Source organism: Erithacus rubecula (assembly GCF_903797595.1).
Source record: "Erithacus rubecula genome assembly, chromosome: 19".
NCBI classification, from domain to species: Eukaryota; Metazoa; Chordata; class Aves; order Passeriformes; family Muscicapidae; genus Erithacus; species Erithacus rubecula.
The window spans coordinates 1501330-1525975 of record NC_136671.1 but is presented as its reverse complement, the minus strand read 5'-3'; the positions used below and the strand labels follow the sequence as shown (position 1 = coordinate 1525975).

Here is a 24646-nt window from a genome sequence, read left to right as displayed (position 1 = left end):
GGACTTGATGGTGCTGCCCATCCTTGCCAGGGACTGTCACCCACCCCACAGGGACCAGCAGCACATCCTGGGGATCTCACACTTGTCCCCCACTCCAGGAGGGGCTCATGGCACACAGACTGGACACCATGTAGGGGGGCAGGGCTGCCTTGACCCTGGTGGATCCCTGAGAGGCTCCAGGAGCAGAGCCAAGAGCTCTCCAGGCCCATCCTGTCCCCAAGGGGTGACCTGCCTGTGTCCCTGGCTGAGCTCTGGCCATCTGCTGTGTCAGGTTTTGTTGTGCCAGAGGCCACAGGGCCACTGGCCCCAGTGAGGGCTTATCAGCCCCTGCAGGGCTGGCAGGAAGCTCCCAGGATCCTGCTTCCCTCGGGGTCATGGGGCCATGGCCACCCTGGCAGCATCCCCAGGAGCTGGTGTCACCTTTATTCAACATTCCCTTCAAACCAGTGAACATTACAATATATTTATCTTTCATATATTAGAGATTTCCTGCTTCGAGGGAGGGGGGGGACCCATGGCTTGATTTGGAGGGGAAGGGAGCAGAGGGGAGCACCCAGGTGTGCTGGGGGGAGCAGAGGGAGCTGTGGGGCTGGATAAGCCCTTTTTAACCTTAACATTCAATACAGCCTCAAATTTGGGATCCTTGAGCCCTTCTGGGAGCTTTGGGAAGGGCTCACCCACAGCTCTGCTGAACCAGGGCACAAAATCAGGGAGAGGCAGAGGGAGGGGAAGAAACCAAAGCTGTTTCCCACCTGCTCCAAATCCCAGGGCTCCAGGGGGATCTGCAGCCAGAACTACCTCATCCCACAGCACTCTGGGCCCCTCCACACTGTTCCCAGGGTTTGGAGTGCTGAACCCACCACCAGACACCACTCCAGGAGAGCCAGGACCAGGAGCTGGGGTGTTTGGGAGGTGCCCCCCCACAGCTCCCAGCCAGAGTTTGGTGAACCTGGGGCGTGGAGGGAGCGACACCAGCGAGGAGGACACGGCACCACTCACACAGGGATTGCTCCAGGGATGCAGGGACAGCCCCCCACCCCCTCCACTCCCCCAGCCCCACTGGAGAGGGAGAATCCCAGGGGCTGGTTCCTGGGCAGGAAGGAAAGGGGACATGCACACGGATCCAGCCCTGCTTCCTCGGGCGGGAAAGGGAGAGGAGCAGGAGGAGGAGATGGGGCTGCAGCAGCACCTCAGTTCTTCAGGATGGTCTCATAGGCCTGGTAGATGTACTGGGACACCTCTGGTGCTCGGCATTTCAGGGATAACTGTGGGGAGAGAGGGAAGAGTGGGGTCATGGGATCCCCCCCACACTGGAGAGCCACCAGCCCCAAAGCAGAGCCCTGCATGCTGCAGCACCTTCCCACGGGGCAGTCCAGCTCCTGATTTCAGCAGGGAAAAGGTTGTTAAACCCCTGCAAGCCCTCCCAGGGCAGAGCCATCCACATGCAGCACAGGCAGGGAACAGGCAGGGGCAACACTCCAGCTTTTGGGATTGGATTCAGTGCCTGGCACTCCAGGGTGAAGGGTTCCCCAAAAACATCCTCCTCTCCAAAGAGGAACACCCCTTCAGGTGTTTGCTTAAATATTAAACCCTTCCAAAACCAATTAGCTCCTCAAGCAAGGAAAGCTAACAGAGAATCCTCTGGGATAAGGATTTGCAGCTCTTCTCATCCCCAGTGAAACCAGGAGGGCAGTGGGGACATTGTGTCCCCTCCTTGTGCCAGCCCTGCAGGGCAGGAGAGGCAGGAAGCACCAGGAGACTGGAAGGGCAGGGAAAAACACTGGGAGAGGGAGGAATATCCAGGCAGCAGCCAGGGAGAGCCCAAAGCCAGGGGAAAAGCAGAGTCTAACCTCCAAATCCTGCAGGGGCGGGCAGGCCGGCGTGGGCGGGCAGCAGGGATGAGACAGAGAGAGGAGTCAGGGAGGCACAGCCCCAAGAGAACAGGCTGCAGGGAGGGGACAGGGACAGCAGGACATGGGGATGGCTCATGGATGAGGTGTGGATGGAGCCCTGCTCAGGGAATCCTCTGAGGAGTTGGAGTGGTTGGGAGCCCTGCGTGTCCTTCAGCTGCCCCACAGGAGCAGTGTGTCCCTCCCCAGGGGACAGGGACAGTGGGGCTGTCCCCAGCTGGGGGCAGGGAAGGCAGGGAGCTGCCCTGGGGGCTGGAAGCAGGGAGGGGCTGGGATGTACCATGAAGCTGGGATTGCTGGGCTGGATCCGGAGCTCTGCCAGCACCCAGATGCCGTTGGTGAGCTTCAGGGACTGGTAGAGCATGTCCTGGCCCTCCACGTTCCTCTTGGCAATGGTGAAGATGTTGCTGCCTTGGAGTTTGCTGCTCACAGCATCTGGGATGGGAGAGAGAGGCTGAGGGGCTGGGCTGACACCCTGCTCCCCTTGGAGCTGCTCCTGCCCCATCTCCTCCCCTTCTTGGCAGGGAAGAGGTTTAGATTGGGTATTAGGGGAAATTTCTTCATGGGAAGGGTGGTCAGACACTAGCACAGCTGCCCAGGGCAGTGCTGGAGTCCCCATCCCTGGAGGGATTTAACAGTGGATGTGGCATTTGGGGACAGGGTTAGTTAAGCATGACTTGAGCCAGGTCCTTCTGACGGGGTGGGACCCACCTGCATTGAGGGAACACTCTTTGATCTGGAACTGGGTCTCGTTCTCATTGGGAATGTCCTTCCAAGTGGCCAGGAACATCTGCCTCTCTGCATGGAGGGAAGACAGCAGCACTGAGGGAGCCAGACTGGCCACCCCCAAGGTGACACAATACAGGTGACATGGCAGTGAAGGTGTGTCATCGCACCACCCCCTCCAGCAGCTCCCAAAGGCCAGGCTCAGGCCAGCCCCCTGCTTTTGGGGGCTCATCCAGTGTGATAAAGAAGGTTCCAGGGGCTGGGGTGGCACCAAGGGACAGGTGACAGCACACCTTGGTCAGCCAACTCACCCATCTTGCCATCCTCCACAAACAGGATGTGCAGGGGGTACAGGGTGCTGAAGTAGAAGACATCAATATTGTTCTTCACTGCCACCTGGGGTGGAAGGACATGGGGGTTTCAACACCTCTGACACACAGCAGGTTCCCAAAATGTCCCATCCCAATCCCCATCCTCATCCCACCCCCCTGGGGCCAGGTGTCCCTGCAGCCACCCCTCTCCCTGGATTTCTCCAGGGACCCTTTCCGATGCCCAGCTCCCCAGGAGGGACACCCCAGGATCCCACCTGGAGGTTGTTGAGGGGATCCATTTTCATGACAGAACCCACAGTGTTCAGGGGCAGGGAGATCTCCACAGACTGGTTGGGAGCCAGAGGTGCATGAACCTGCAGAGGAGCTGCTGGGGCCAGGCCAAAGCTGGGGGACACCAGGGAGGGCAGGGGTCAGGGTGGGGACAGAACAATACACATTCCCAAATACAACCAAATCATAAACACTCTCTACCTAATCACCCACAAAAACCCCCAGCTTCCACCTAAAAAACAACAAACCTTCACCCAAATCAAACAAAAAAATCACTCATACAACAACACTCTCAAGCAAAACAAAATTAAACATAACAAATATACTCTACTCTACCATCAAAACCCATAATCTATCCCAAAACCATTAACAAAAAATTCCTAATAAAACTCAAAATCAATAATTACAATTTTAAAACTAAAATTACAAAAAATCTACAACTACATTGCCACAAAAAAATATCTTAACCACCTATAAAAAAATTCAAATGCAACTCCTCTTAACACCCCAACTACCAATACTAAAATAAATACTCAAAACAAAAATTCCCTCTACCCACCACACCACATAAAAGAAATTAATTATCCTCATCACACAATACATCTGTATTAAAAAACTAAATCACCTTAAAATTTTTAAAATAATCATAAATTAACCCAAAAATAAAAATAAATAAATAAATAAATAAAGCCAAGTAGCACATATTAAAAAAGCCCCACCATACAACCAGCTACCAACAAATAACCTCCCAACCCTGGTGCTCCCTGCTTTTCTCCACCAGCATCCTGGAATCACCTTGCTGCCCCTTGACTGTCCAGGTCAGGGCTGGCTCTTGCCCTGCCCACCCCCAAAATCTCCCCCTTCCCCCTACACCATTTGTAGCATTTCCTCTGTGCCTTTGAAGGAACAGGAAGCATCAGTTCAGGATAAATGAGGACAAAGGTCAGACATGAGGAACAGCCTCTTCAGCCAACTTCTTAGAGGCTTTGGTTGGGTGCTCATCACCAGCAGAGCCATCAGAGAGAGAAGGGTCATCAGCAGAGGCTGTTCCACACAGAGTGCTCCAGGAGGGGCTCCAGGCTGCAGGAGGGACTCACCTGTTGCGGTTGAACTGGATGGCAAAGTCAGACATGACCTGCAGGGCTTTGTTGGTCAGCACCAGGTCCATGGAGATGGAGCCCACCTGGCGGCTGAAGGTGCCAGAGATCTCCAGCCCCTTGGCCTTCATGGCAGGGAGCCACACCTGGCCAGGGAGACAAGAAACCCTGGGGTGGCACCCACTCTGGTGCTCCCCCACCTCCTCTGCTGAGGGAGGTGGGCACGGGGGGGCTGTGCTCCCCTTGGTTGCCCCACTCACCGTTTTGGGGGCCACGTAGGATCCTGAGAGGGTGCCCACCCCAGCAGTGAGGTCAAAGAGGTCACCCAGGCCGCTGCCAAGGGGGGCCCCCACGTTTGTGGGTGCTGTGCTGCTGGGAGCTGCTGTGAAGCTGCCACTGCCACCAATCTGTGGGGACAAGGGAGGGGTTACAGGGGGCACCACGGGGAGGGGGACAGGAGAAGGATGCAGAGAGTGAGGGCACACTCACAGCAGGGCTGCCTCCCACATCACTGCGCAGCTGCAAGAGAAGAAAGGGGTATCAGCAGGGGCAGGGCTGAGGACACAAGGGGCCCCAAAATGTCCCCTCTGGACACTCCCTGGAAGCAGCAGTGTGGGGCAGCAAGGGCCTGGAGTCAGGATGCTGCAGTGGTCCCAGAGCAGGAGCTGAGGGGCCATGGCTGTCCCCAGAGGGAAGAGAGGTTTCACTGGGGCTGGGGACAGCCAGGGGTGGGCAGGGGGCTGGGGCTGGGCACAGGGTGATCCATACCCCTTCCGACTCGTCCCCCATCTCCAAGCAGAAGCAGGCAAGGTGGAGAGAAGAGCCAGCCACATGCAGAGAGAAGCCAAGAGAGAAGAGACAAAAAGAGAGAGAGAAGAGAAGGGGAGGAGGGGACAGAGGTTAGTCCTGACACATCTGTCTGTCTGTCCATGGCTGTCCTGGAGCCAGAGGACAGAGCCAGACCTCGTTCCCAGCCTCAGTGCCAGCCCATCATCAATCCCTGTGAGCCACAAGGCGCCAGGGCAGCACTTGCAGGGTTACAAAACAGGAAAGGCAGCGATGCTCCCTCCCCTGGGGATAAATCTGCTGGATTTCATGAGTCATGGAGGAAACTCCAAACTCTGCTCCTTCAGGGAGCCTGGCCCATCTCCAGCACCCACAGGGCAGGTGTTCCCACACAGGGAGAGGTTTCCATCCTGCCCCACCCCAAGGCCAAACCATTGCTTGGGCTGCATTCCCAGGAGGACACACTGTCACCTCTGGATCTCCTGGCACAGGGGACACCCCACAGGCTGGGAGTGGGCACATCCTGGCCCAGCTCTGCAGCAGTTTGGGGGTCAGAGAGGGGCCCCCAAGAGCAGCCACTCTTGCAGCACAGCACATGGAGTGGAAACATCCACACCAACCTAGACAAAAGGCACTGTGAAGTGGTGGGTGGGACCCCTCCACTGAATAATGGATAAATTCGGGTGCAGTGCCCTCTGTCCTCACCCACTGCAGGAAAGGACCAGCCCAGCTGTCCCCAGGCTGACAATCTGTCCTATCCCAGGACAGCCCAGAGCAGCCAGCACCAAGCCCAGTAGGATGCCAACAGGATAGCCTGGAACCAGGGAAGGAGCACGGGAGCTGGGACGTACCAGGCTGTCCAAGCCACCCCCGAGGAGGTCCACAGCACCCATGGGCACGGTGGAGGTGGCCATGGGTGGCCCAGTCACTGGGGGGCCCAGGTCCAGGTTGAGCAGGTCCCCCAGCAGGTCCCCCTGGGTGGGGATCACAGAGGGCTGATCTGCAGCCGACTCCCCCGACGGGGCTGTGTCCGGGCTCTCAGGACCCTCAATCCTAAAGGGAATGGCACAGGAAAGATGGGAGAGCGTCAGGAGCTCCAGCTGAGACTGCAGACACTGCTGGGACTGCAGACAGCCAGACCCTCCATCCCACCCTGGCTCCCAACACATTCTCACAGACATCACCTTCCACTGGCATCACTCCTTCAGCTTTTCAAGGACAGGGCTGAACCCACACAGAACCTCCCTTGGGATGGGGGCTGAGCTCTGAGCCCAGTGACCCCACAGCAGCCCCCCAACACTCAGCTCCACATCCAACAGCCCTGGCTGTGGCAGCAGGCGGTGGGGAGGCAGGAGCACTCACGAGCCCGTCCGTGGGGGCAGACCCTTGTGCAGCACGCCCCTGCTGCCCTCCACGAAGGCGCTGGGGGGTTTGTGGTAGACCGAGGCCAGCGTCCCGATGTAGCAGATGAGCTCGTCCAGCAGCGTGGGCTCGATCAGATCCGTCTCCTCCGAGATCAGCGGCTTCTCGGCCAGCACCACCTCCTTGGCGGCCACCGGGTCCGTGGAGAGCAGGCGCCAGTAGATGTACCCGCGGTCCCGCAGGTCGGGGTTGTCAGAGTCCTGGGCAAGCCAAGGGGAGCTGCAGCTGCTACAGAGCTACTCAGGGCTGCTGCAGCTACTACAGAGCTGCTCAGAGCAACTGCAGCTACTACAGAGCTACTGCAGCTACTACAGAGCTGCTCAGAGCAACTGCAGCTACTACAGAGCTACTGCAGCTACTACAGAGCTACTGCAGCTACTACAGAGCTGCTCAGAGCAACTGCAGCTGCTACAGAGCTACTGCAGCTACTACAGAGCTGCTCAGAGCTACTGCAGAGCTGCTCAGAGCTGCTGCAGCTACTACAGAGCTGCTCAGATCTGCTGCAGCGACTACAGAGCAACTGCAGCTACTACAGAGCTACTCACTGCAACTGCAGCTACTACAGAGCTACTGCAGCTACTACAGAGCTGCTCAGAGCTACTACAGAGCTGCTCACTGCAACTGCAGCTACTATAGAGCTGCTCAGAGCAATTGCAGTTACTACAGAGCTGCTCAGAGCTGCTGTTCCCATCTAAGCCCTCCCTTGCTGGAAGGGATCACAGGGATCAGAGTCCACACTTCCCAGGCTTTCAACTGCCGGCGTTCCCAGAGGGATCTGGGGACAAGGGATGGAGGAACAGGACACAGAGAATGGCTCCCACTGCCAGAGGGCAGGGCTGGATGGGATATTGGCAAGGAATTGTTCCCTGGGAGGGTGGGCAGGCCCTGGCACAGGGTGCCCAGAGCAGCTGTGGGTCTCCTGAACGCCTGGAAGTGTCCAAGGCCAGATTGGATATTGGGATATTGAAATGTGTCCCTGCAGGCTGGACCAAGAGGACCCCTCCCAAAACAAACCATTCCGAATTAAACTCAATTACTTGCCTGCTGCCACAATCCATTCCAAAGCCCCGGGGGATGGGAAGCCCTGGGAAGCTCTCCCAGGTGTTACCCACCTGTGTGGCCAAGCTCAGCACCTGCTGCACCAGCTCCTGTGTCTCTGTGGGCTTCTTCAGGAACAGCTTCACAATGGCAGTCAGCAGCTGCAGCTGCACCTGTGGGGGACAGATAGGTCACACTGGGTTTGTGCAGGAACACAGGGATTTGCTCCAGGACCTAACTCCAGCCTGCCTTTCAAGGGACCAAGGGCAAGGTGACCATGTCAGTGGCAATGACACATGTCAGGGCACATCACCTGGCCCCTTTGCAGCCCATTTCCACACCCTCATGCACAGGCTGACCCCAACCCCATAGGGCAGGACCTCCAGAGCAGGTTACATGGTCCCACAGGGCACAGAGCATCCTTTGACTTCCACATAGATGAGCAGCTGGAATTCCCCTGTGAGGGTGCCTCCTGACCTCTCAGGGAGTCTGGATCTCTGGCTCTGCTACTTAGCATTTGTAGAGCATGCCCTGTTCACTGTTACTTGGTTACAGGGTGTTTTGCATGGTTTCCCAGAGATGGAAACCCTCCAAAATTCCACACAGCAAACCCATTGGCCTCAGTTGCCCTGGGAGACAGGGCAGGCACTGCTCCCTCTGCTCGTTTTCCAGCTTCAAAGGGATCCTGTGCTGGCACAGTGGGATAACCAGGTGACTTCCAACCATGGAACAGGGAAGGCACTAGGGACAATGCCATGGTGGCACTTCACAGAACCATGCAGCTTGGGCTGCAAGGGACCTCAAATCTTCTCTTGCTATGGGCAGGAACACCTCCCACTATCCCAGGCTCCTCCAAGCCTGGATCACATCCTACACCCAAACCTGGGGCGGGACACAGCTGCTCCAAGCAACAATCCCTCCAGAGCAAACCGTGCCCCCCTTAGCAGGAGCTGTGTCCCAGTGTCCCTGGGGCAGCAGGAGCCCTGGCACACCTGGGTGCTCTCATCATGGAAGCCCTCCAGGAAGCTCTCCAGCAGCTCGTCGGCGTTGTCGATGCGCTCGGCGTATTCCCCCACGATCCAGATCATGGCTGCCCTGGCCTCGGGCTCATCCAGGGAATCCAGGTTCTCGCACAGCGTGGCGATCACGCTCTCGTACCTGCCCGGCACAGCACGAACAGCAGGGCAAAGCTCACCAATCAGATCTCAATCCTGACCCACCCAAACTGTGGAGATTGAAGGCATTTCCAATTAGGGACAGCTACTCCTGTTCTGTTCCTGGGTCAGCCCTGGCCCTCTCCCTGTCTCTCAGCCTTTCAGTCACTCCCACCTTGTTTCCCTGTTGGCCCTCTGCCCTAACCCCACCCTTAAGACACTCCCATGTCCCCTGGTAATTGGTCTCTGGTGCTCTTCCCTGCCCTGCTCATCATGTATTTAAACTAGAACCTTACAAAGTACCTGCCCTTTTTTCTCTAAACCATGCACACACGTGGCTGAAATAAACATCTCTAAAACCCCTGCAAAGGCCCTTCCTGCTTTCTTGCTTGCTATCACCCCAAGCAACACCAGATGCAACATCAAAGTACATCCCACTGCCCACAGCAGAACTGTGGCCAAGGACTCCCTGCCTGGGACTGTGCCCTTACTCCAAGGGCAGTGCCCACACTGATCCCAGAGCACATTCCCTGCTCCTGAATTAAACCTGCATGTCTGATCCATTCCTCTCCAGAGCAGCCCAGAGCCATTCCTGCACAGCTCTGCTCGTTACCAATTCAGTTCATCAGTATTTATTACCACTATTAGTCCCCAACTTCCTGATTAGAGTTGCCTATTCATCCTGGCTCAGCTGGAACATTCCCTACCCTCTCCTCCTGCTGCCCTTGTTCCAGCATCAGGAGCTGGGTTGAGAGCCAGGGACAGTTTCTGCTGACGCCAGGGACCTGCACATCCCTGGCAGCCCCTCTCCCTCTGAGTGCCTGTGCCTTCATGCCACCAGCAGCCAGTGGCCCCCAGGCACAGAGGGGAGGGCAGAGCTCATGCAGGAGCCAGGGGAGCCCACGCACTTGTTGGGGTACTTGCGGAAGATGTCCTTGATGACCACGATGGCCTCCTGCACCACATAGTTCACCTTGGTCTGGATCAGGTCCAGCAGGGTGCTGACACAGCGCTCTGCAGATTGCTGCCAGAGGGACTCGGTCACACAGGGACACTCCTGGGCAGAGACCCCTCATATTCTCATCCCAAACCTCCCCCTCCCCTTATCCACCCCCAAATCTGCAGCAGAATGGGAGACACCGAGTGTGGTGTCCCCTTCACACCCTGCTGTGGCTCTCTCCCCATGGGAAGCATTCCAGCCACGCAGAGCCACCTTTCCAGGGAGGTTTTCAATAATCCCCTTTGGAAAATTAACCCCACAGGGAAGCAAAGCCTTCAAGCAACCTCTCAGGAAGGGATGGATTCCCTGCCAATCCTTTGGGAAAGGATTGGCTCCTTGCCAGCCTCCTGCAAAACGACTGAGATCTTCCCAGCCCCTCAGGAAGGGATCAGCTCCCTCACAGTCCCTCAGGAAGGGATCAGTTCCCTCTCAGAAAGGGATCAGCTTGCTTGAGATGCCCACCACGTGCTGGAAAATGCCACCCTGCCCAGCCACAGGTGCCACAAGGCCCCAGTGTGTCCCAGCCCTCACCTCCACCTTGATGGCACAGCGGCCAATGGCTCTCACTGCCTTCCTGACAAAATCCACATCCACCTCCGTGGCATATTCCTTCAGCTCTGCCAGCACCTGAGGGATGGCACAGCACAGTGAGGGCCTGGCAGCAAGGCCAAGGCTCCAGGAGAGCAGGGCAGTGACTGGGGCTGGGATTTGCACAGCCCTGGGTGCCCCAGCCCCAGCTGCTGACCTGAGCTATGTTGGCCTGGGAGGCCAGGCGGATCATGATGTCCAGTTTCTCCAGTTTGACGTAGATGGGGTCATTGTACTTGACAAAGAACACCTTCATCTCGTGCTTCAGGATCTCGGGCCTGGGGCAGCGACAGGCAGCGTTAGGGGGGACACGTGCTCACTTCCACCACAACCCCAAGATTTTGGGGGCCTATTCAATGCTAAGGAATCCAAGTCCTTTATTATACCCCAGGATTCTGTCCCTTGGCTCCCCTTTGCTGGCATGCAGGGGACAGAGCACAATCTTGTCACAAACACAGGAGATGTTTGTCGTGCCAAGGCTGGAAGGGACACAAATCCAGACCCCAGGGCTAGGCTGGACCTTTCTCACCAACTCACCCTCTCTCTAAGCTGGGAAAGAGCTAGGCCAGGTCCAGCTCCAAGCTGCCTTCCACATTCCCACTCCCAGGGACACTAATTGCTTTCAATTTCTCTCAGAAATTGCTGCTATTTTTAAGAGACGACCACAGTGCTGACTGGGAGGAGAACAAATTATCTGACTGGGCTGGGGCTCTCCAGCTGCCACTCCTGCTCCAGGCACACGTGTGGGGCCTCAGCCACCTCCTGCCCACCAGGATTTTAGATCAGCACAGGGACAAAAGGACTCAGCACTTGTTCAAAGAGGACAACTGTGGAGAAAGCAGCTGGCAGCACAAAAATCCCTCCCTGCACATGGAGTGACTATTCCAAAGTCTCACAGCTTTTGGCTCTGCCATTCTTTGCTGCCCCAAATAAAGAATGAACTGAGCTAAAGGATACATTAAAATGGAGATCCCAGCTTAGCTCCCTGCTCATTCCTTCACCTGACTGACTCAAGGCCAGGCTGGACAGGCCTTGGAGCAATCTGCTCTAGTGGAAGGTGTCCCATGGAGGAGGAGGGGATGAGATGAGCTTTAAGATCCCTCCCAACCAAACCATTCCATGATTCCATGACTCCCCTTAGATTTTAAATAACAGAGAAGAAAACACCTTACAGGATGTGTTGTAACAGAGGGATTGAAGCACCTGTGGCTAAGAGGGGCCACCTGGACACCCACCTTTTCTGCACGATGAGGTTGATGTTGCGGAGGGCCACGTACTGCAGCTCGGGCTCAGCAGACAGCAGAGTGACCAGGGGTGGGGCCAGCTTCTTCAGGAGAGTGCCATAGTAATCCAGGTCCTTGGACAGCATCTCCATGAACTTCATCAGCACCTTGACAGCTGACAGCACCACGGCAGAGTTGGCGTGGGACAGGCGCGGCGTCACACGCTCGCAGATGCTGCCGGGGCAAGGAGGAGGGAAAGGAATTGGTCCCAGCCCTTCCTCCTGCCAGCATGGAAGAAGGACTTGCAGGAAAGCTGAGCAGCACTTGGGGCCTTCCCAAAGAGGTTGAAGTGGCTCCTGAATGCCCCAGTGAAGGTTATTCCCCAGGCCCTGCAGAACCCTCTGGTAGTGACCCCATTTCGGGGCTCCCTAGTGCCCACTGTCCTCTGCAGCCACATTTCAAGCAGCTCAAGGAGCACAATTCCAATGCCAGGGCTCACTATGGGACCAGGGCAGGCTCCAGATGGCCATGCCCAAGGCACAGCTCCAGCAGATGCCTGCTGTATCCTCCTGCAGCAGGGTCAGGAGGATGAAGACTCTCCTTAGAGGAGAAGGGGCAGTGCCAAGCCCTGCCTGTCCTCTCCCCTCTCCACCCCTCACCTCTGTGCTTCCCGGTCATCCTTGGGCATGTAGTTTGCCAGGCAGTCCAGGATGAAGATCTGGCCCCACTCAGTGCACTCATTGAGGGCTGTGAGCAGCTTGTTGATGGACTGGGGGTTGAGGTCCAGGAGGTTGCTGCTGGGATGAGACTCCGCTATCTCCGACAGCGCCGCCACCGCGTTGGCAACCACCTGCCAGGGGGGACAGGACACAGATTGGTGACACCAAATGTGGTGAAGGGATGAGCTGCCTCCTCTCTATGAACTCACATCCCACCTACATCTGGGCTGCAGCTTCTCCCTCCCTGCAGCAGATCTGAGTGGGATGGATGAGCCATCCCCACCAACACGCTCCCACCACCCACACTGCATCTCCAACGGCTCCCACGTGTTCCAGGGGAGTCAGCCTTGGCTTGGTGCCCAGTTCCCTTCCCCAGGCAGCTCCCAGGAGCCCCAGAGCTTTCCACACAGCTCCTGGGCTCAACACTACACCCAGGGTAAGACTAGAAAAGCAGGAAAGCTGTAGGGAAAGAAACCCTGGAGAAAAGTGGTTTTTTAGTTCCCCATGCCTAGGGAAAGGGAGGGAAGCCAAAGCCCAGCTGCCAGGAAAAGCAGAGACAAAAGCCATTGGCTCTGTGGTATCAGAAGTAAACTCTGAGGCAGCTAGAACAGCCTCCTTTCCTGGGATGGGGCAAAACCATCCAGGACACAGCCCAAAGTTCCCCACAAGTGGTTTATTAACACCAAACAAACTCTGGGAGGAAAGGCACTGGGTGCGAACACGACAGGAGAGCAATGACTGCCACTGGGATGAAGAGGAGATGGAGAAGGCAAAAAACCATCACCATGGGGTTGGAGTCTGAGATGAGATCCTTGAGGGTGTCCAGGAAGCCCTGGTCCTCCACCAGCTGGGCGTTGATGTCGTGCAGCTTGGCCACACAGACAGCTGCAGTTTTCCTCACATAGGGATCCTCATCCTTGAGGCATTTCCGCAGCGGCTCGCACAGGTACTCCGTGATCTTGTCCACACGGATGCAGCCCATGGTCCTCACTGCCAGGGCTCTGATCAGAGGGTTGGGGTCCTCACAGTCCTGCAGTTCAACAAGAATGTCTCACAGTTGTGTACATATAACAGAAAGATTTTTGAATGTAGGATTTGAAGGAGGAATAGAAATGAAAGCGAATTTTGATATAGAAGAAAATTGCTGAGCCAGTCTCAGTGGGTAACTAGAAAGCAAAGGGTAAGTGGGGATGATACAACTGTCCCTGAAAAGGGCCCTTGGGATCTTATACCCTGAGACAATGAAACTTTCATGAGAAATGCTCCCCCTCCCTACTGAAAATCCTGTTATCCTTTAGGATTTCTATTGGTCTTTAACCTTACTAAATGATTGGCCTTTTCTCACCTGAATCTCAAAGTAATTGGATAGTTTTCAACTTATAATTTTACTGGTTAGAATTTCAATCCCCCGAAAACCTATAAAAACCCCTTGCTATGCTATGTATCCAGATTTTCCTGGTAGAACCCTTTGAAGAAATAAAGCTACTTTTGGAACCTCTATTGCAATTCCCAAAGTTTCATTCTTTGCTAGCTGAGAAGCTGAATTCTGCCTTGGGGGCTCCTGGAGCTATCCAGACCCCATAGCAGCCCAAAGCTACAACCACCCTAGCCCAGGCAACTATTTAGAAGGGGTTCTTATGGCTCACAGCAAAGGATAAATCCACCTCAAACAGAAAATATTTTTACCAAGCAGAAAGACTCCACAAGCAAACAGAAATGCCACATTGCAAGTAGAAAGAAAGATCTCAACATTTCCCACTACAAGAAAACTGAAAAACAACTTTTAGCTTAAACTGTAACATACTAACTTTTTGTGATTGGAAAATAGTAACATGAATATGGTAATGTTAGTAGTTATGTAGGCTATAGGTTAAAGTATTGATTGGCTGTCATGCATTAGAATGTTCAGCAGTGAGAAGTATTTAATGCATTGTAACCAGAACCAGATGAGCTTACAGCTGAGCTGACAGGCTGTGGGCTGGGCTCTTGTCACCCATGACCCAGGAATTGCTGCATCCTCTGGATACAATAAACAACATTTTAAAGAGCCACTCTGGAGCCCTGCATCCCTCCTTTCAGCTCTTACAGAGGAGAGGCTGGATATCCTGAGCACCTCAATCACAGCTCATGTGGGTTCTTCCTCCTGGAGGATTTGGGTTCAAATCCCAAAGTTTTCATGTTCTGCTCTCAAGAATAAGTCATCCAAGAGAAGTTTCTCTCCTGTCCTGCACCCACTGAGTTCCAACAGCACCAATCCTCACTCCCAGAGCTCCTAATGCATCCATGAATCCCATGTCCTCATCACTTACACCAGGTACCTGAACCCAACCTGATATTGGGATTATTATGTGGGGTTTATCCTCACTAAAAAGCCTGAACTCCCTCTAAAGCCCACCAGGCCTTCTAACTGAGTGATTTGGCAATATCCTGGTTCCTAACACACTCTTCAGTTCCCAGCTCCAGCAGGAAGATCACGAGGGATTTCTCAGCATATAAATTCACATGACAGCTCTTGATCATGGGAGCTGCCCCCACCAACAGAGAGAGTGGCACAGGACAGCTGCCAAAAACTGGGTTTCTGCATTACTGAACAAATTCAATCAGTTTTCTAGAGCTTGGAGAGCCTCTCCTCCAGAAGGGAGAGGCTTTGGAAAGCTGCCCACGCTCCCTGATTTGCAGCTTGGCATGGTGAACTGGCACGTGATGTCCCCTGCAGCCCTGGGACATGGAGCTTTGTCCCCTCACCTTCACAAAGGTGTTCACTGCCATGATGGCCATGTCTGGCTGGCTCTTGGCATAGTTCATCAGGTAGAGGTAGACCAGCTTCTTCAGCTCCAGGTTGTCTGTCTGCATGCAGTTCACCACGTCTGGGAAGAGAGCACTGGAACACAGAGAGCTCTGTGAAAGGACACAGCCACACTGCCCACAGGATCCCCTTGCCATGGATAACCCAGGAGAACCCAGCTCTGTCCTGGGGGGAAAGGCTGGGAGAGTTGGGGGTGCTCACCTGGAGAGGAGAAGGATCCAGGGAGAGCTCAGAGCCCCTGCCAGGGCCTAAAGGGGCTCCAGGAGAGCTGGAGAGGGACTGGGGACAAGGGATGGAGGGACAGGACATCATCTGGGATAGATGGGATATTGGAAAGGAATTGTTCCCTGGCACAGGGTGCCCAGAGCAGCTGTGGCTGCCCCTGGATCCCTGGCAGTACCCAAGGCCAGGATGGGGCTTGGAGCAGCCTGAGACAGTGGAAGGTGTCCCTGCCCATGGCAGGGGGTTGGACAAGATGAGCTTTAAGGATCCTTTCCCACCATTCCATGACTTAATGATTCCATGACCTGAGCCCACCCTGCAGTAGACATGGCCAAAATGCCCATCCCCAGTGGATTTTTTTATGGATCTGTACCAAAACCAGCCCTTAATGAACCAAAATTGAGCTTCCCCACATGGGAAAGCATCCCTGCTCCAGGGCACATCCACTGCCCTGGGAGAAGGTGCTGGACAATTCCCTCAGGCACAGGGTGGGGTTGTTGGGGTGCCCTGTGCAGGGCCAGGAGCTGGACTGGATGACTTGTGGATCCCTTCCAACTCAGGATATTCAGGATTTTATGCACCATCACAGGATGGTGCCAAAAGGAAGAGCCCCACTCCAGGACACTCTGCTGGGATGGAGGGGAATGGAGTGGATCAGGTGCCTGCACAGAGCTGGGGCTTCTCCTTTCCAAACATCCTGGAGCTGTGGGACACCAGAGATGCTGTTCCATCCAAAGACAAACCAATTAGACAATTAAACCACCTCAGGGGAGGCAATTAAGATCCCAGGGCTAACACAGGGGTTATTCCACCCTGACAGATGTCCCAGGGCTCCTGGAAGCTTCTCCACCCCTGCAAATCCAGCCAGGCCTGATAGGATCAAACCCAGCCCCCCTAAATCCAGGGAACTGGGCTTTGCACAGCTGTTGCCCACCTGGGCTGGTCTCACCCTGGGCTAAACCAGGCTTTGCTGGCACCTCCTAGGGAGCAGTGAACTCAGCAAAGTGCTTCCCTGCAGCCTAAAACAGGCACACACCAAAAAATGGGCTGACACAGCCACAGGATCATGGAATGGGCTGGGAATCATGGAATCTTTAACCTTATCAAGTTCTACCCCTCTGCCATGAGCAGGGACACCTTCCATTGTCCCAGGCTGCTCCAAGCCCCACCCAATTCGGCCTGGGACATTTCCAGGGATCCAGGGGCAGCCACAGCTTCTCTGGGAAAAATTCCTTCCAATATCCCATCTAAATCTCTTTTAGTTTAAACCCATTCTCCTCTGGCCTGTCACTATCTGTCCATGTAAAAAGCTCTTCTCCCTCTTTTTTTAAGCCCCTTCAAGTACTGGAAGCTTCTGCCATTTCCATGTGATTTCCACAGTGGTCCCAAGATGGGCACTCCCTGCTGCTGCTGAGATGCCCCAGTTCTCCCAACTCTGAGTGTGTTTTCTCTCCATTTACTCTCAAATGCACCGTGAAAATCAAATTGCTGATGCTGCCTGTGCTGGGACAGGTCCATGCAGGAAAAGGCACAGAAGGAGCCACGTGCAGCTCAGCCAGATGAAAAAAGGGAAGCAGGAACAGCAGCTGCCTGACCTTTTGGACTGGAGAGGCTGCAAAGGGTTTATCAGCATCCAGGCACAGCCACAAAGGCTCCAAGGGGGTCCTGCTTGTTTTTAGTAACACACAAAGGAAGTGGGAATAATCCAAACAAACTGATCTGGCAGCCAGACCAATCCTCTTTTAGCCAGATTACAACAAAAGCCAGGAGAGCCCCCACCTGCCAGGTGGCCACGTGGACACAAAGTGCACTCCAGGAGGTAGAGCTGCAGCCAGGAGCATGCCTGGGTCAACCCTGAGGGGGAAAACAGCATGGGAACCCCCTTGGAAGCACAGGGGGAAAAGAGAACCCAAAAGCCATCTGGGTTTAGCCTGGGCACATGGGAGAACAGCATGAAGGAAAAGTTTAAGATAAATTTGAGGAAAAGGCTCTTCCCCCAGAGGGTGCTGGGCACTGCAGGGAATGGGCACAGCCCCGAGGCTGCCGGAGCTCCAGGAGTGTTTGGACAGCACTCCCAGGGACAGGGATGGTTGGGGTGTCTGTGAAGGGCCAGGAGTGGGACTGGATGATCCCTGTGGGTCCCTTCTCACTCAGGATATTCCATGATGCAGCCCCACACACACCTGACATCCTTGCCAACAGTCATGGATGCAATCACCTTCTTCACAGCCTCCTTCTTCTTCTCCTTCTTGTCACTGTTCAGCTCAGCTTTCAGCTCAAATATCTCCCCTGAAAAATGGAAACAGTGGGAGCTCAGGGATTAGTGGAAAGGGGACCCAACCCTCTGCTGGGTGAGCACAGCTCCCACCTGCTGTGTGACAGGGTTCATTTTACACCTCTGAAAACAGAGATTTAACTTCCCAAACACCTCCCAAGGGCTGGGGCTGCTCTGGGAGCTCAGCTCTGATCCATGGGAATGGAGATGAGTCTCCTGCTGAGTCCCTGTGGCTCCTCCAGTCCCACAGGGGTGGGAGATGCTGCAGGAACCAGGAGCATTCCACAGGCATTGGATGGGGTTATCCTGAGGGTATTTTTGGCTGTGGGATGGTTATCCCAGCCCCATGAGGTCCTACCCCTCTCCCAGGGATGACAGAGGATGGATTTTGGGCACTGCTCAAGCCCACACAAGGAAGGGTGGCTCCCAAACCCCTCCCTACCTGTGGCAGCAACCCCCCAGCCCAGGGCACCATCCCCTGCCCTCCTGAAGCCACTCTGAGCTCCTTATTCCCTCCTGGGCTGGCAGATTGAAGAGGAAGATGCCACAGGGCTTCTCTCCACATTAATTCCTTGGTCTGGAGAGTGCTTAAGGCCCTGAGTGCTGCCCAGGGGAGCTCCTGAGCTGCTCTAAAGCCGATCAGCAGCTGCCAGCAGCCCTGGCCAGGCTCAGGGCACTGGGGACAAGCTGTCCTGACCCCACAGGAGCCCAGGAGCTGCTCCAGAGCTGGGCTGGGACAGCATTCCATGCAGCTTCCCAAGCCCCCCCACCTGGTTTCTACAGGTGTAAGAACTGGTGATTTTGGGATGAATGGTGATATTCCTGCTCCTTCCCTTACCTTTCTTGGTGGTGGTGAAGTACTTGGAGTCTGTCATGGTGGTCTCCAGCCAGCAGCACAGCCCTGGAGGAGAGGCAGTGCACAGAGGCTCAGGGTTGATAATTTCCTTGCAGGGATTGTTATGGAGAGCTCCAAGGAGGGGAAAAAAAAAAAAAAAAAAACAGGGGAAGGAAAGAGTTTTGGATTTCATGGGAAGAGACACAAAGAGAAGCCAGATCCTTGAGGGAGGGTGAGCACCTTGCAGCTCTGTGATGATGGGGAATCAGTTGGTTCTCCAAAGTGGATGTGGAGGAGGAAGGGAATCACTGAAGACTCCAGGGCTGTAGGCCTGGCTCTGCTCATCCCACCCTGCACAGAGCTGTGCATCAGGGGCTCAGTGATCCCCCTAGACTCACCTCTCCTCATCCAAACAATGCTTTCTTAAGGAAAGCTCATGTTCAGCCCTCCCTCACACCTGCACAGGGAACAGCTCTGGGCTGGGGAGAGGAACTGAGCCAAACCTGAGGGGCAGGGATCTGCCAGATCAAAGGGAGCCTCTCCCACAAACCAGCCCTGCTCCAGCAGGGTTGCTTTAAATTCCAAGGGTGCAAGGTTTCCACCCAGCACTTGAGGCTCCATTATATAATTCAGGCAGTTCAGAGCAGATTTAGGGCTTGGCAGGCTGAGGAAGGAGATGTGCAGCCCTTTGGAAAGGTCAGCAGGGATTTGGCTTTTATGGCTGGTTTTCCCATCTTTCCTTCAACAAGGAAAGAACTAGAGGCTTGTCCTTGAAAGCCTGCAGTGGCCTTGCTATTCTGGAGAGGCAGGAATATGGGAAGCAAAGCCAAGTGGAGAAAAAAAAAGATTAAAAAAAAAGAGCTTGCAGATGAGTTTAAAATGCAAATGAGCATCTTGAAAGCCAAACGCAGCAGGAGCACAGAGGAACTGTGTCCTCTGTTCCCTGTCCAAGCTGGAGAGGGATCCCCAGCAGGGATAAAAAGAAAATCTGGATGAAATCTGGGGGTTGAGCACACTGGGCAGAGCACACAGCTTGGCAGGGAGGAAGAGGGAAGGAGTTTGCTTGGGTTTGGGGCTGCTCTGAGGGCTGGCAGCATGACCCTGGTGCTATTGCAGAGGGGGGAAGGCTGTCAGCACAGTCCCACAGCCCTGCCCCTGGTGAGACAGGACACTCCTCCCAGCCTCAGTTACCTGGGATTGATTCAGAGCCTTTTTTATCCCACTAAGTCGATGGCTCTCCAGGGAACAGCGGGAGCTCCGGGCTGCGCTGCAGCTCTCTGCACCTCACTGCAGACAGAGAGGAAGGAAGGAAGGAAAGAGGATTCACTGCAGTCCCTCTGATTCCAGGACCTGGCTCACACTCAGCCCTGCTCAGCAGAAGTGCCTGGAAAGCAAACTTGAGGCTGAGCAGGGAATATCTGCAGGCAGACATGAATCACAGCGGCCACTTCCCTGCAGCTTGCAGCTCTGCCAGAGCCAGGGAAAGCACAAACCCACAACCCCACCAACGTGTGCTTCAGCCACCCAAAACCATCTGAGCACTGATTCCAGAGGCTGAGACAAGCAGCCATTCCCCCCACTCCTCTAAGCCCTGCAGCAGCTCCAAGAAGGAAAGTGGCTCCTCAAGGTGGCAATGAAGGCGCAGCCCTCGCTGCTCACAGTCACAGCCTTCCCAGCAGCAGCACCCCAGGGGGGTGAGGGGCCCAAACAGCCCCCAAACCCCAGTGTCAGCCCCCTGCCCCCTGTGTGTCCCCCAGGCTGTGCCAGGGTGACAAGGCAGGGCTGGCTGCCACAGCCACAGGTGAACTGCCAGAGCTCAGCCCTTGGGCAGGGGCCAGTGCTGCTGCCTGGCTCTGGTTTCAAGGATGCAATTGTGTGCTGCAGAACTGGGAGGGCTGAGTGCAGCAGCTCCTTGATCACAAAAAGCAGGATGCAAGCAATGAAACAAAGGATACTGAGCAGCCCTGACCTTGTGGTGGCTCAGGTTTTACTCCATCTGCACACCAAACTTTTTTAAAGCTGGTCTGGCAAACAGGATTTGAGGAGTTAAGTGTCCATAAGGATCTGTAAGCTGCTGGAGAGGAACACCCAGAGCTCCTCCACACCCAGTTTGGGCTCCTCAGGTCTGGTTTTGGGACAGGTTTTGGCAGTGGCACAAACCCAAAGCCTTTTACCCCTGATTTGATTCACTCCAGGGGACTAAATTCCACAGCTCCACACAAACCAGAGCAATCTGCTCTCCTCAGCCTCTTAAGCCCCCAGGTCAGGGACATGGCAGAGCTCAGCCATTCCATTTTTCCCACTGCCATGGCAGTACCTCCCAAATTCACCTATCCTGGGAAAATAAGAGGTTCTTAAACCCAAAATACAACAACAAACACATCACTGGGCTTCCCACCCAGGTGGGTGCTGCCAGTGGGTTCCTGGGAATGACACCAATGCCAAATGAGACATTGCTGGTGCCACTCCTTTCCTCTTATGGAGAATGGGGGAAAACTCATTTCTTCTGCTATTTTTATCACCCTGTTTTAGGATAATTCCTCCATCCTTGAAGGCTGACCAGAGACTTTCACCATAGAATGGTTTGGGTGAGAAAGGACCTTAAAGCCCATCCAGTGCCACCCCTTTCCATGGGCAGGGACACCTCCCACTGTCCCAGGCTGCTCTAAGCCCCATCCAGCCTGGCCTTGGGCACTGTCAGGGATCCAGGGGCAGCCACAGCTGCTCTGGGCACCCTGTGCCAGGGCCTGCCCACCCTCCCAGGGAACAATTCCTTCCCAATATCCCATCCAGCCCTGCCCTCTGGCAGTGGGAGCCATTCCCTGTGTCCTGTCCCTCTCCAGCTCTCCTGGAGCCCCTTTAGGCCCTGGCAGGGGCTCTGAGCTCTCCCTGGATCCTTCTCCTCTCCAGGTGAGCACCCCCAGCTCTCCCAGCCTGGCTCCAGAGCAGAGGAGCTCCAGCCCTGGGATCATCTCCTCCTCTGGACTCACTTTCAGCTTCCACCAACACAGACTCACTACCAGGGTGGGGATGCAGCCTTTAACCTGTGCCCAAACATCCCAAATCCCTGCTTAGCCCAGCCCAGTTCCAGCTCTTTCCAGCCCCTCTGACAGCCCAGGCCAGGAGTTCTCTGCCTGCCAGAGCTCTGATCTGCCCAGCCTGACCCAGGTCTCAGGAAGGAAGGGAGCAAAGGCAGAAGGTTCATCCTTGCACACACTTCCTGCTGTTCAGGGGCAGACACCTAAAGGGAGAGGAGAAAGGAGCAGAACTCAAAGGGCAAGCACCTAGGAAAGGACTCACCTGGAACACAGAGGGGCAGCTGGAGGTCAGTGGGAAAAGGAAACTCCCACAAGCAAACACCCCAGCTGGAAATGAAGCACTTGAGGGCCAAGGAGGCATAATTAGGGAAATTAGGGAAGACTGTAAAAAATTAATGGGTAACTGGAGCCGTGGGGAATCACATAACTGTTCCCTGCTGGTGTGAGGCAGCTGCAGGGCTCTGCAGAGGCCAGGCAGGGTGAGGTGGGGATGGCTCCTACAGCTCTGAGCACATCCCTGCCCTAGGGACAAACCCCAGGAGCTGCCACGAGCACCAGCAAAGGGACAGGAACAGCCAGAGGCTGAGGATACACAGCCCAACAGCTAAAGAACCTCGTGCTGGCCCCAGTTCTGTCCCTCCCTACACACAGCATTTTCCCTACAGCCATGGGCACAGCTCCCATCCTTGTGCTCATCCCACCTCTGCCAGGCCAAACAAACCCCCAGGGGCTCACACCAGCCCCACACACATTCCCAGTAAGATATTCTTCCTCCATCTGGCCTAACTGGAGCCAGTTCTTGCTCCAACTCAGTCCTACAGCAGCCCAGGGCTGTGATTCCACTGCATCCCAACCAGCACCATCCACATCCTCTCACAAATCTGTTCCTGACCAATCCATGGGCATCCCAAAAGGCTCCATCTCCATCCAACAAGGGGATAACTCAGGAGCCACACTCACTGTGCCATCAGCAAGGTGACCAAAATCGGGGCAGATCCAAAGCAGTGGCACCAGCAAATGAGCTGCAACCAATACATCCCATCAACCAAGAACTGGGGAATAAACTCAAGGAAAAAGGACAACCCTGAGGTATTCCCTGCTGCACACACTGCCAGGATCCCAGTGCCACAAAGCCCAAAGCACCACGACACTCTGAGAGCTGGGGGGTTTTAATCACCCGAAACAGGGATGGAACCCAGAGGGGCTCCCCCCAAACTCTGGCTGAGCATCCTCAGAGACATCAAGAACCTTGTTCTGGACACAGCTCCAGGTTCCCATGGCAGAAGGGATGTTCTTCTGGGAGAGCCAGGCTCTACAAGGAGGACACTTCCTGCCATGGAATTCCCAAGCAAGGCCAGACAGCTCTGGAAAGCCCCTTGGAGTCCCAAAGCCTGTTCAGTCTGGCAGTCTGACCCCACAAACGGGTGTGGGAGCCACAAACCACATCATTCCAGCTGCTCATCCAAGACTTATCCCATTTTCTGTCACCCCAGCAGAGAGCAGACTCAAACACCACCTGAACCCCACTGCTGCTGGGGATGGGATCCCAACAGGTGTCAGAACTCTGGGGAACTCCACACAAAACACCTGCAAGAACAACAACACCTCCAACAGGGCTCCTTCGGGCTGGAGCTGTCTCACAGCTCCTTTTTATCCACTTTGGGGCTGTTCCGCCTAAAATCTCCACGGAGGAGGCAGCAAGCACAGGATCTCACCCCAGCTGCCTCCCTGTCAGCTCCATGCCCAGTTCCCAGCTTGTTCCATGCAGAGCCAGGACCTTTCCCTATGGTCTGAGGGGGGTGAAGGGTCACCCAGTGTCCCCCTGCCCCCAGTGCTGTGCCCGTCAGGTGCTGCGGAGGGGAGCGGATCCCGGGGCGATGGATCCGGGAGGGATCCGGGAGGGGACAGGCGGGACACGGCTCTGCCCGGGGGAGGCTGCGGGGTGCGGGATCCCCGTGAGCCCCAGCGGGGCGTGGGGAGGGGACACAGCCCGGCCCGAGGAGGGGAGGATGGGGACACGGGACACAGCCCGGGGCAGGGGGTCAGAACGGGGACACAGCCGGGCCCCGAGGGGCAGAGAGGAGACCCAGCTCCGGGCGGGGGCCGGGAAGGGCCCGGGCCCAGAAGGACGCGGCGCGGCCCGAGCCCGGTGGGGGTCTGTCCCGGGTGCGCACGGGCGGAGCTCGGGGAAGGCGCCCGGGGCAGGAGCGGCTGCGGGTGCCGGCTCAGCCCCCGGTCTGTCCCGGTCTATCCCGGCCCGGCCCGGTCCGGTCCGTACCTGCCGCCGCCGCCGCCGCCACCGGAACTGAGGAGCGGCGAGCGCTTCCGGGGCGGGGCGGGGCCAACGCCGGGGCGGGGCCACGACGGGAGGGGCGGGGCTGGAACCGGAGCGGGAACGGGAGAGGGACGGGGAAAGGGAATGGGGACACGGGATGGGGATAGGGAACGGGGAAAGGGAATGGGGACACGGGATGGGGATAGGGAATGGGGACGGGGATGAGAACAGGGGATGGAGACATGGAATAGGGACAAGGAATGGGGATAGAGGATGGGAACAGTGAATGGGGCACGGGATGGGGGATAGGGATATGGGATGAGGACAGGGATAAGAATGGGGAAGGGGATGGGGACAGGGACATAGTATGAGAACAAGAAATGGGGATAGATGATGGGGACAGGGAATGGGGCACAGGATGGGGATAAGGACAGGGACAAGGTCAGGGGATAGGGACATGGGACGGGGACAGGAAGAGGGATGGGGACAAGAATAGGGATGGGGAAGGGGATGGGGACGGGGATATGGGTGAGAACAGGGATAGGGATCGGGAAGAGGATGGGGACACGGGATAGGAGCATGGTACGGGGACACATGAATGGGGACACAGGATAGGGACAGGGATAGAGGTAGGGATGAGGTCAAAGGACAGAGACAGGGGATGGAGATATGGGGTGGGAACATGGGATGGAGCAGAGAGATATGGGGACAGGGGACACTCCAGAGATTGGGATGGAAACGGGGGGAAAAGGGCTTGGAGCCATGGGAGAGGACAAGGCTTGGAACAGGGGTCACACAGGGTGTGGGGGACAGGGTCACACCCTCCATAGGCTGTGTCACCCTCCTCAGCTGGGTGTCCCCACTCGTGTAGGGTGGAAAGGACCCTCTGGAGAATCACCTGTCCCCCACCCACGGCCCCCCCCATGGCCA

At 55.8% G+C, this 24646-nt stretch overlaps 1 protein-coding gene across 10 annotated transcripts; it reads right to left on the bottom strand.

The window, feature by feature from the left end:
* Window positions 1-447: 447 nt before the first annotated feature.
* On the bottom strand, window positions 448-23769 carry AP1B1 (adaptor related protein complex 1 subunit beta 1). Of its 10 annotated transcripts, none has more exons than XM_079322786.1 (24): window positions 23720-23769; window positions 19595-19690; window positions 18407-18469; window positions 17477-17582; window positions 15011-15146; window positions 13050-13295; window positions 12206-12396; window positions 11559-11780; window positions 10481-10601; window positions 10267-10362; window positions 9644-9759; window positions 8574-8739; window positions 7656-7754; window positions 6484-6743; window positions 5973-6174; window positions 5104-5124; window positions 4825-4854; window positions 4596-4742; window positions 4336-4481; window positions 3223-3352; window positions 2948-3032; window positions 2622-2708; window positions 2191-2345; window positions 448-1265 (listed from the first exon to the last, which is right to left on the bottom strand). In XM_079322786.1, exons 3-24 carry the CDS (start codon window positions 18441-18443, stop codon window positions 1191-1193), a joined length of 2874 nt encoding a protein of 957 aa, XP_079178912.1. In that variant the 5' UTR covers window positions 18444-18469; window positions 19595-19690; window positions 23720-23769; the 3' UTR covers window positions 448-1190. The 10 variants fall into 10 exon arrangements, with proteins under 10 accessions (XP_079178912.1, XP_079178913.1, XP_079178911.1 ...); XM_079322787.1 differs by having other exon boundaries at window positions 18407-18535; window positions 23720-23760; XM_079322785.1 differs by having other exon boundaries at window positions 18407-18535; window positions 19595-19787; window positions 23720-23738.
* Between the last annotated feature and the right edge of the window lie 877 nt (window positions 23770-24646).

Excerpts from the sequence above, each read along its gene's own strand:
- AP1B1 (XM_079322786.1), bottom strand. The coding sequence starts at position 18,443 with ATGACAGACTCCAAGTACTTCACCACCACCAAGAAAG. Across the intron at positions 10,363-10,480 it reads CCCAGGCCAACATAGCTCAG|GTGCTGGCAGAGCTGAAGGA; the intron begins GTCAGCAGCTGG and ends GCCATCCCTCAG. Across the intron at positions 6,175-6,483 it reads CTGCCCCCACGGACGGGCTC|GATTGAGGGTCCTGAGAGCC; the intron begins GTGAGTGCTCCT and ends CATTCCCTTTAG.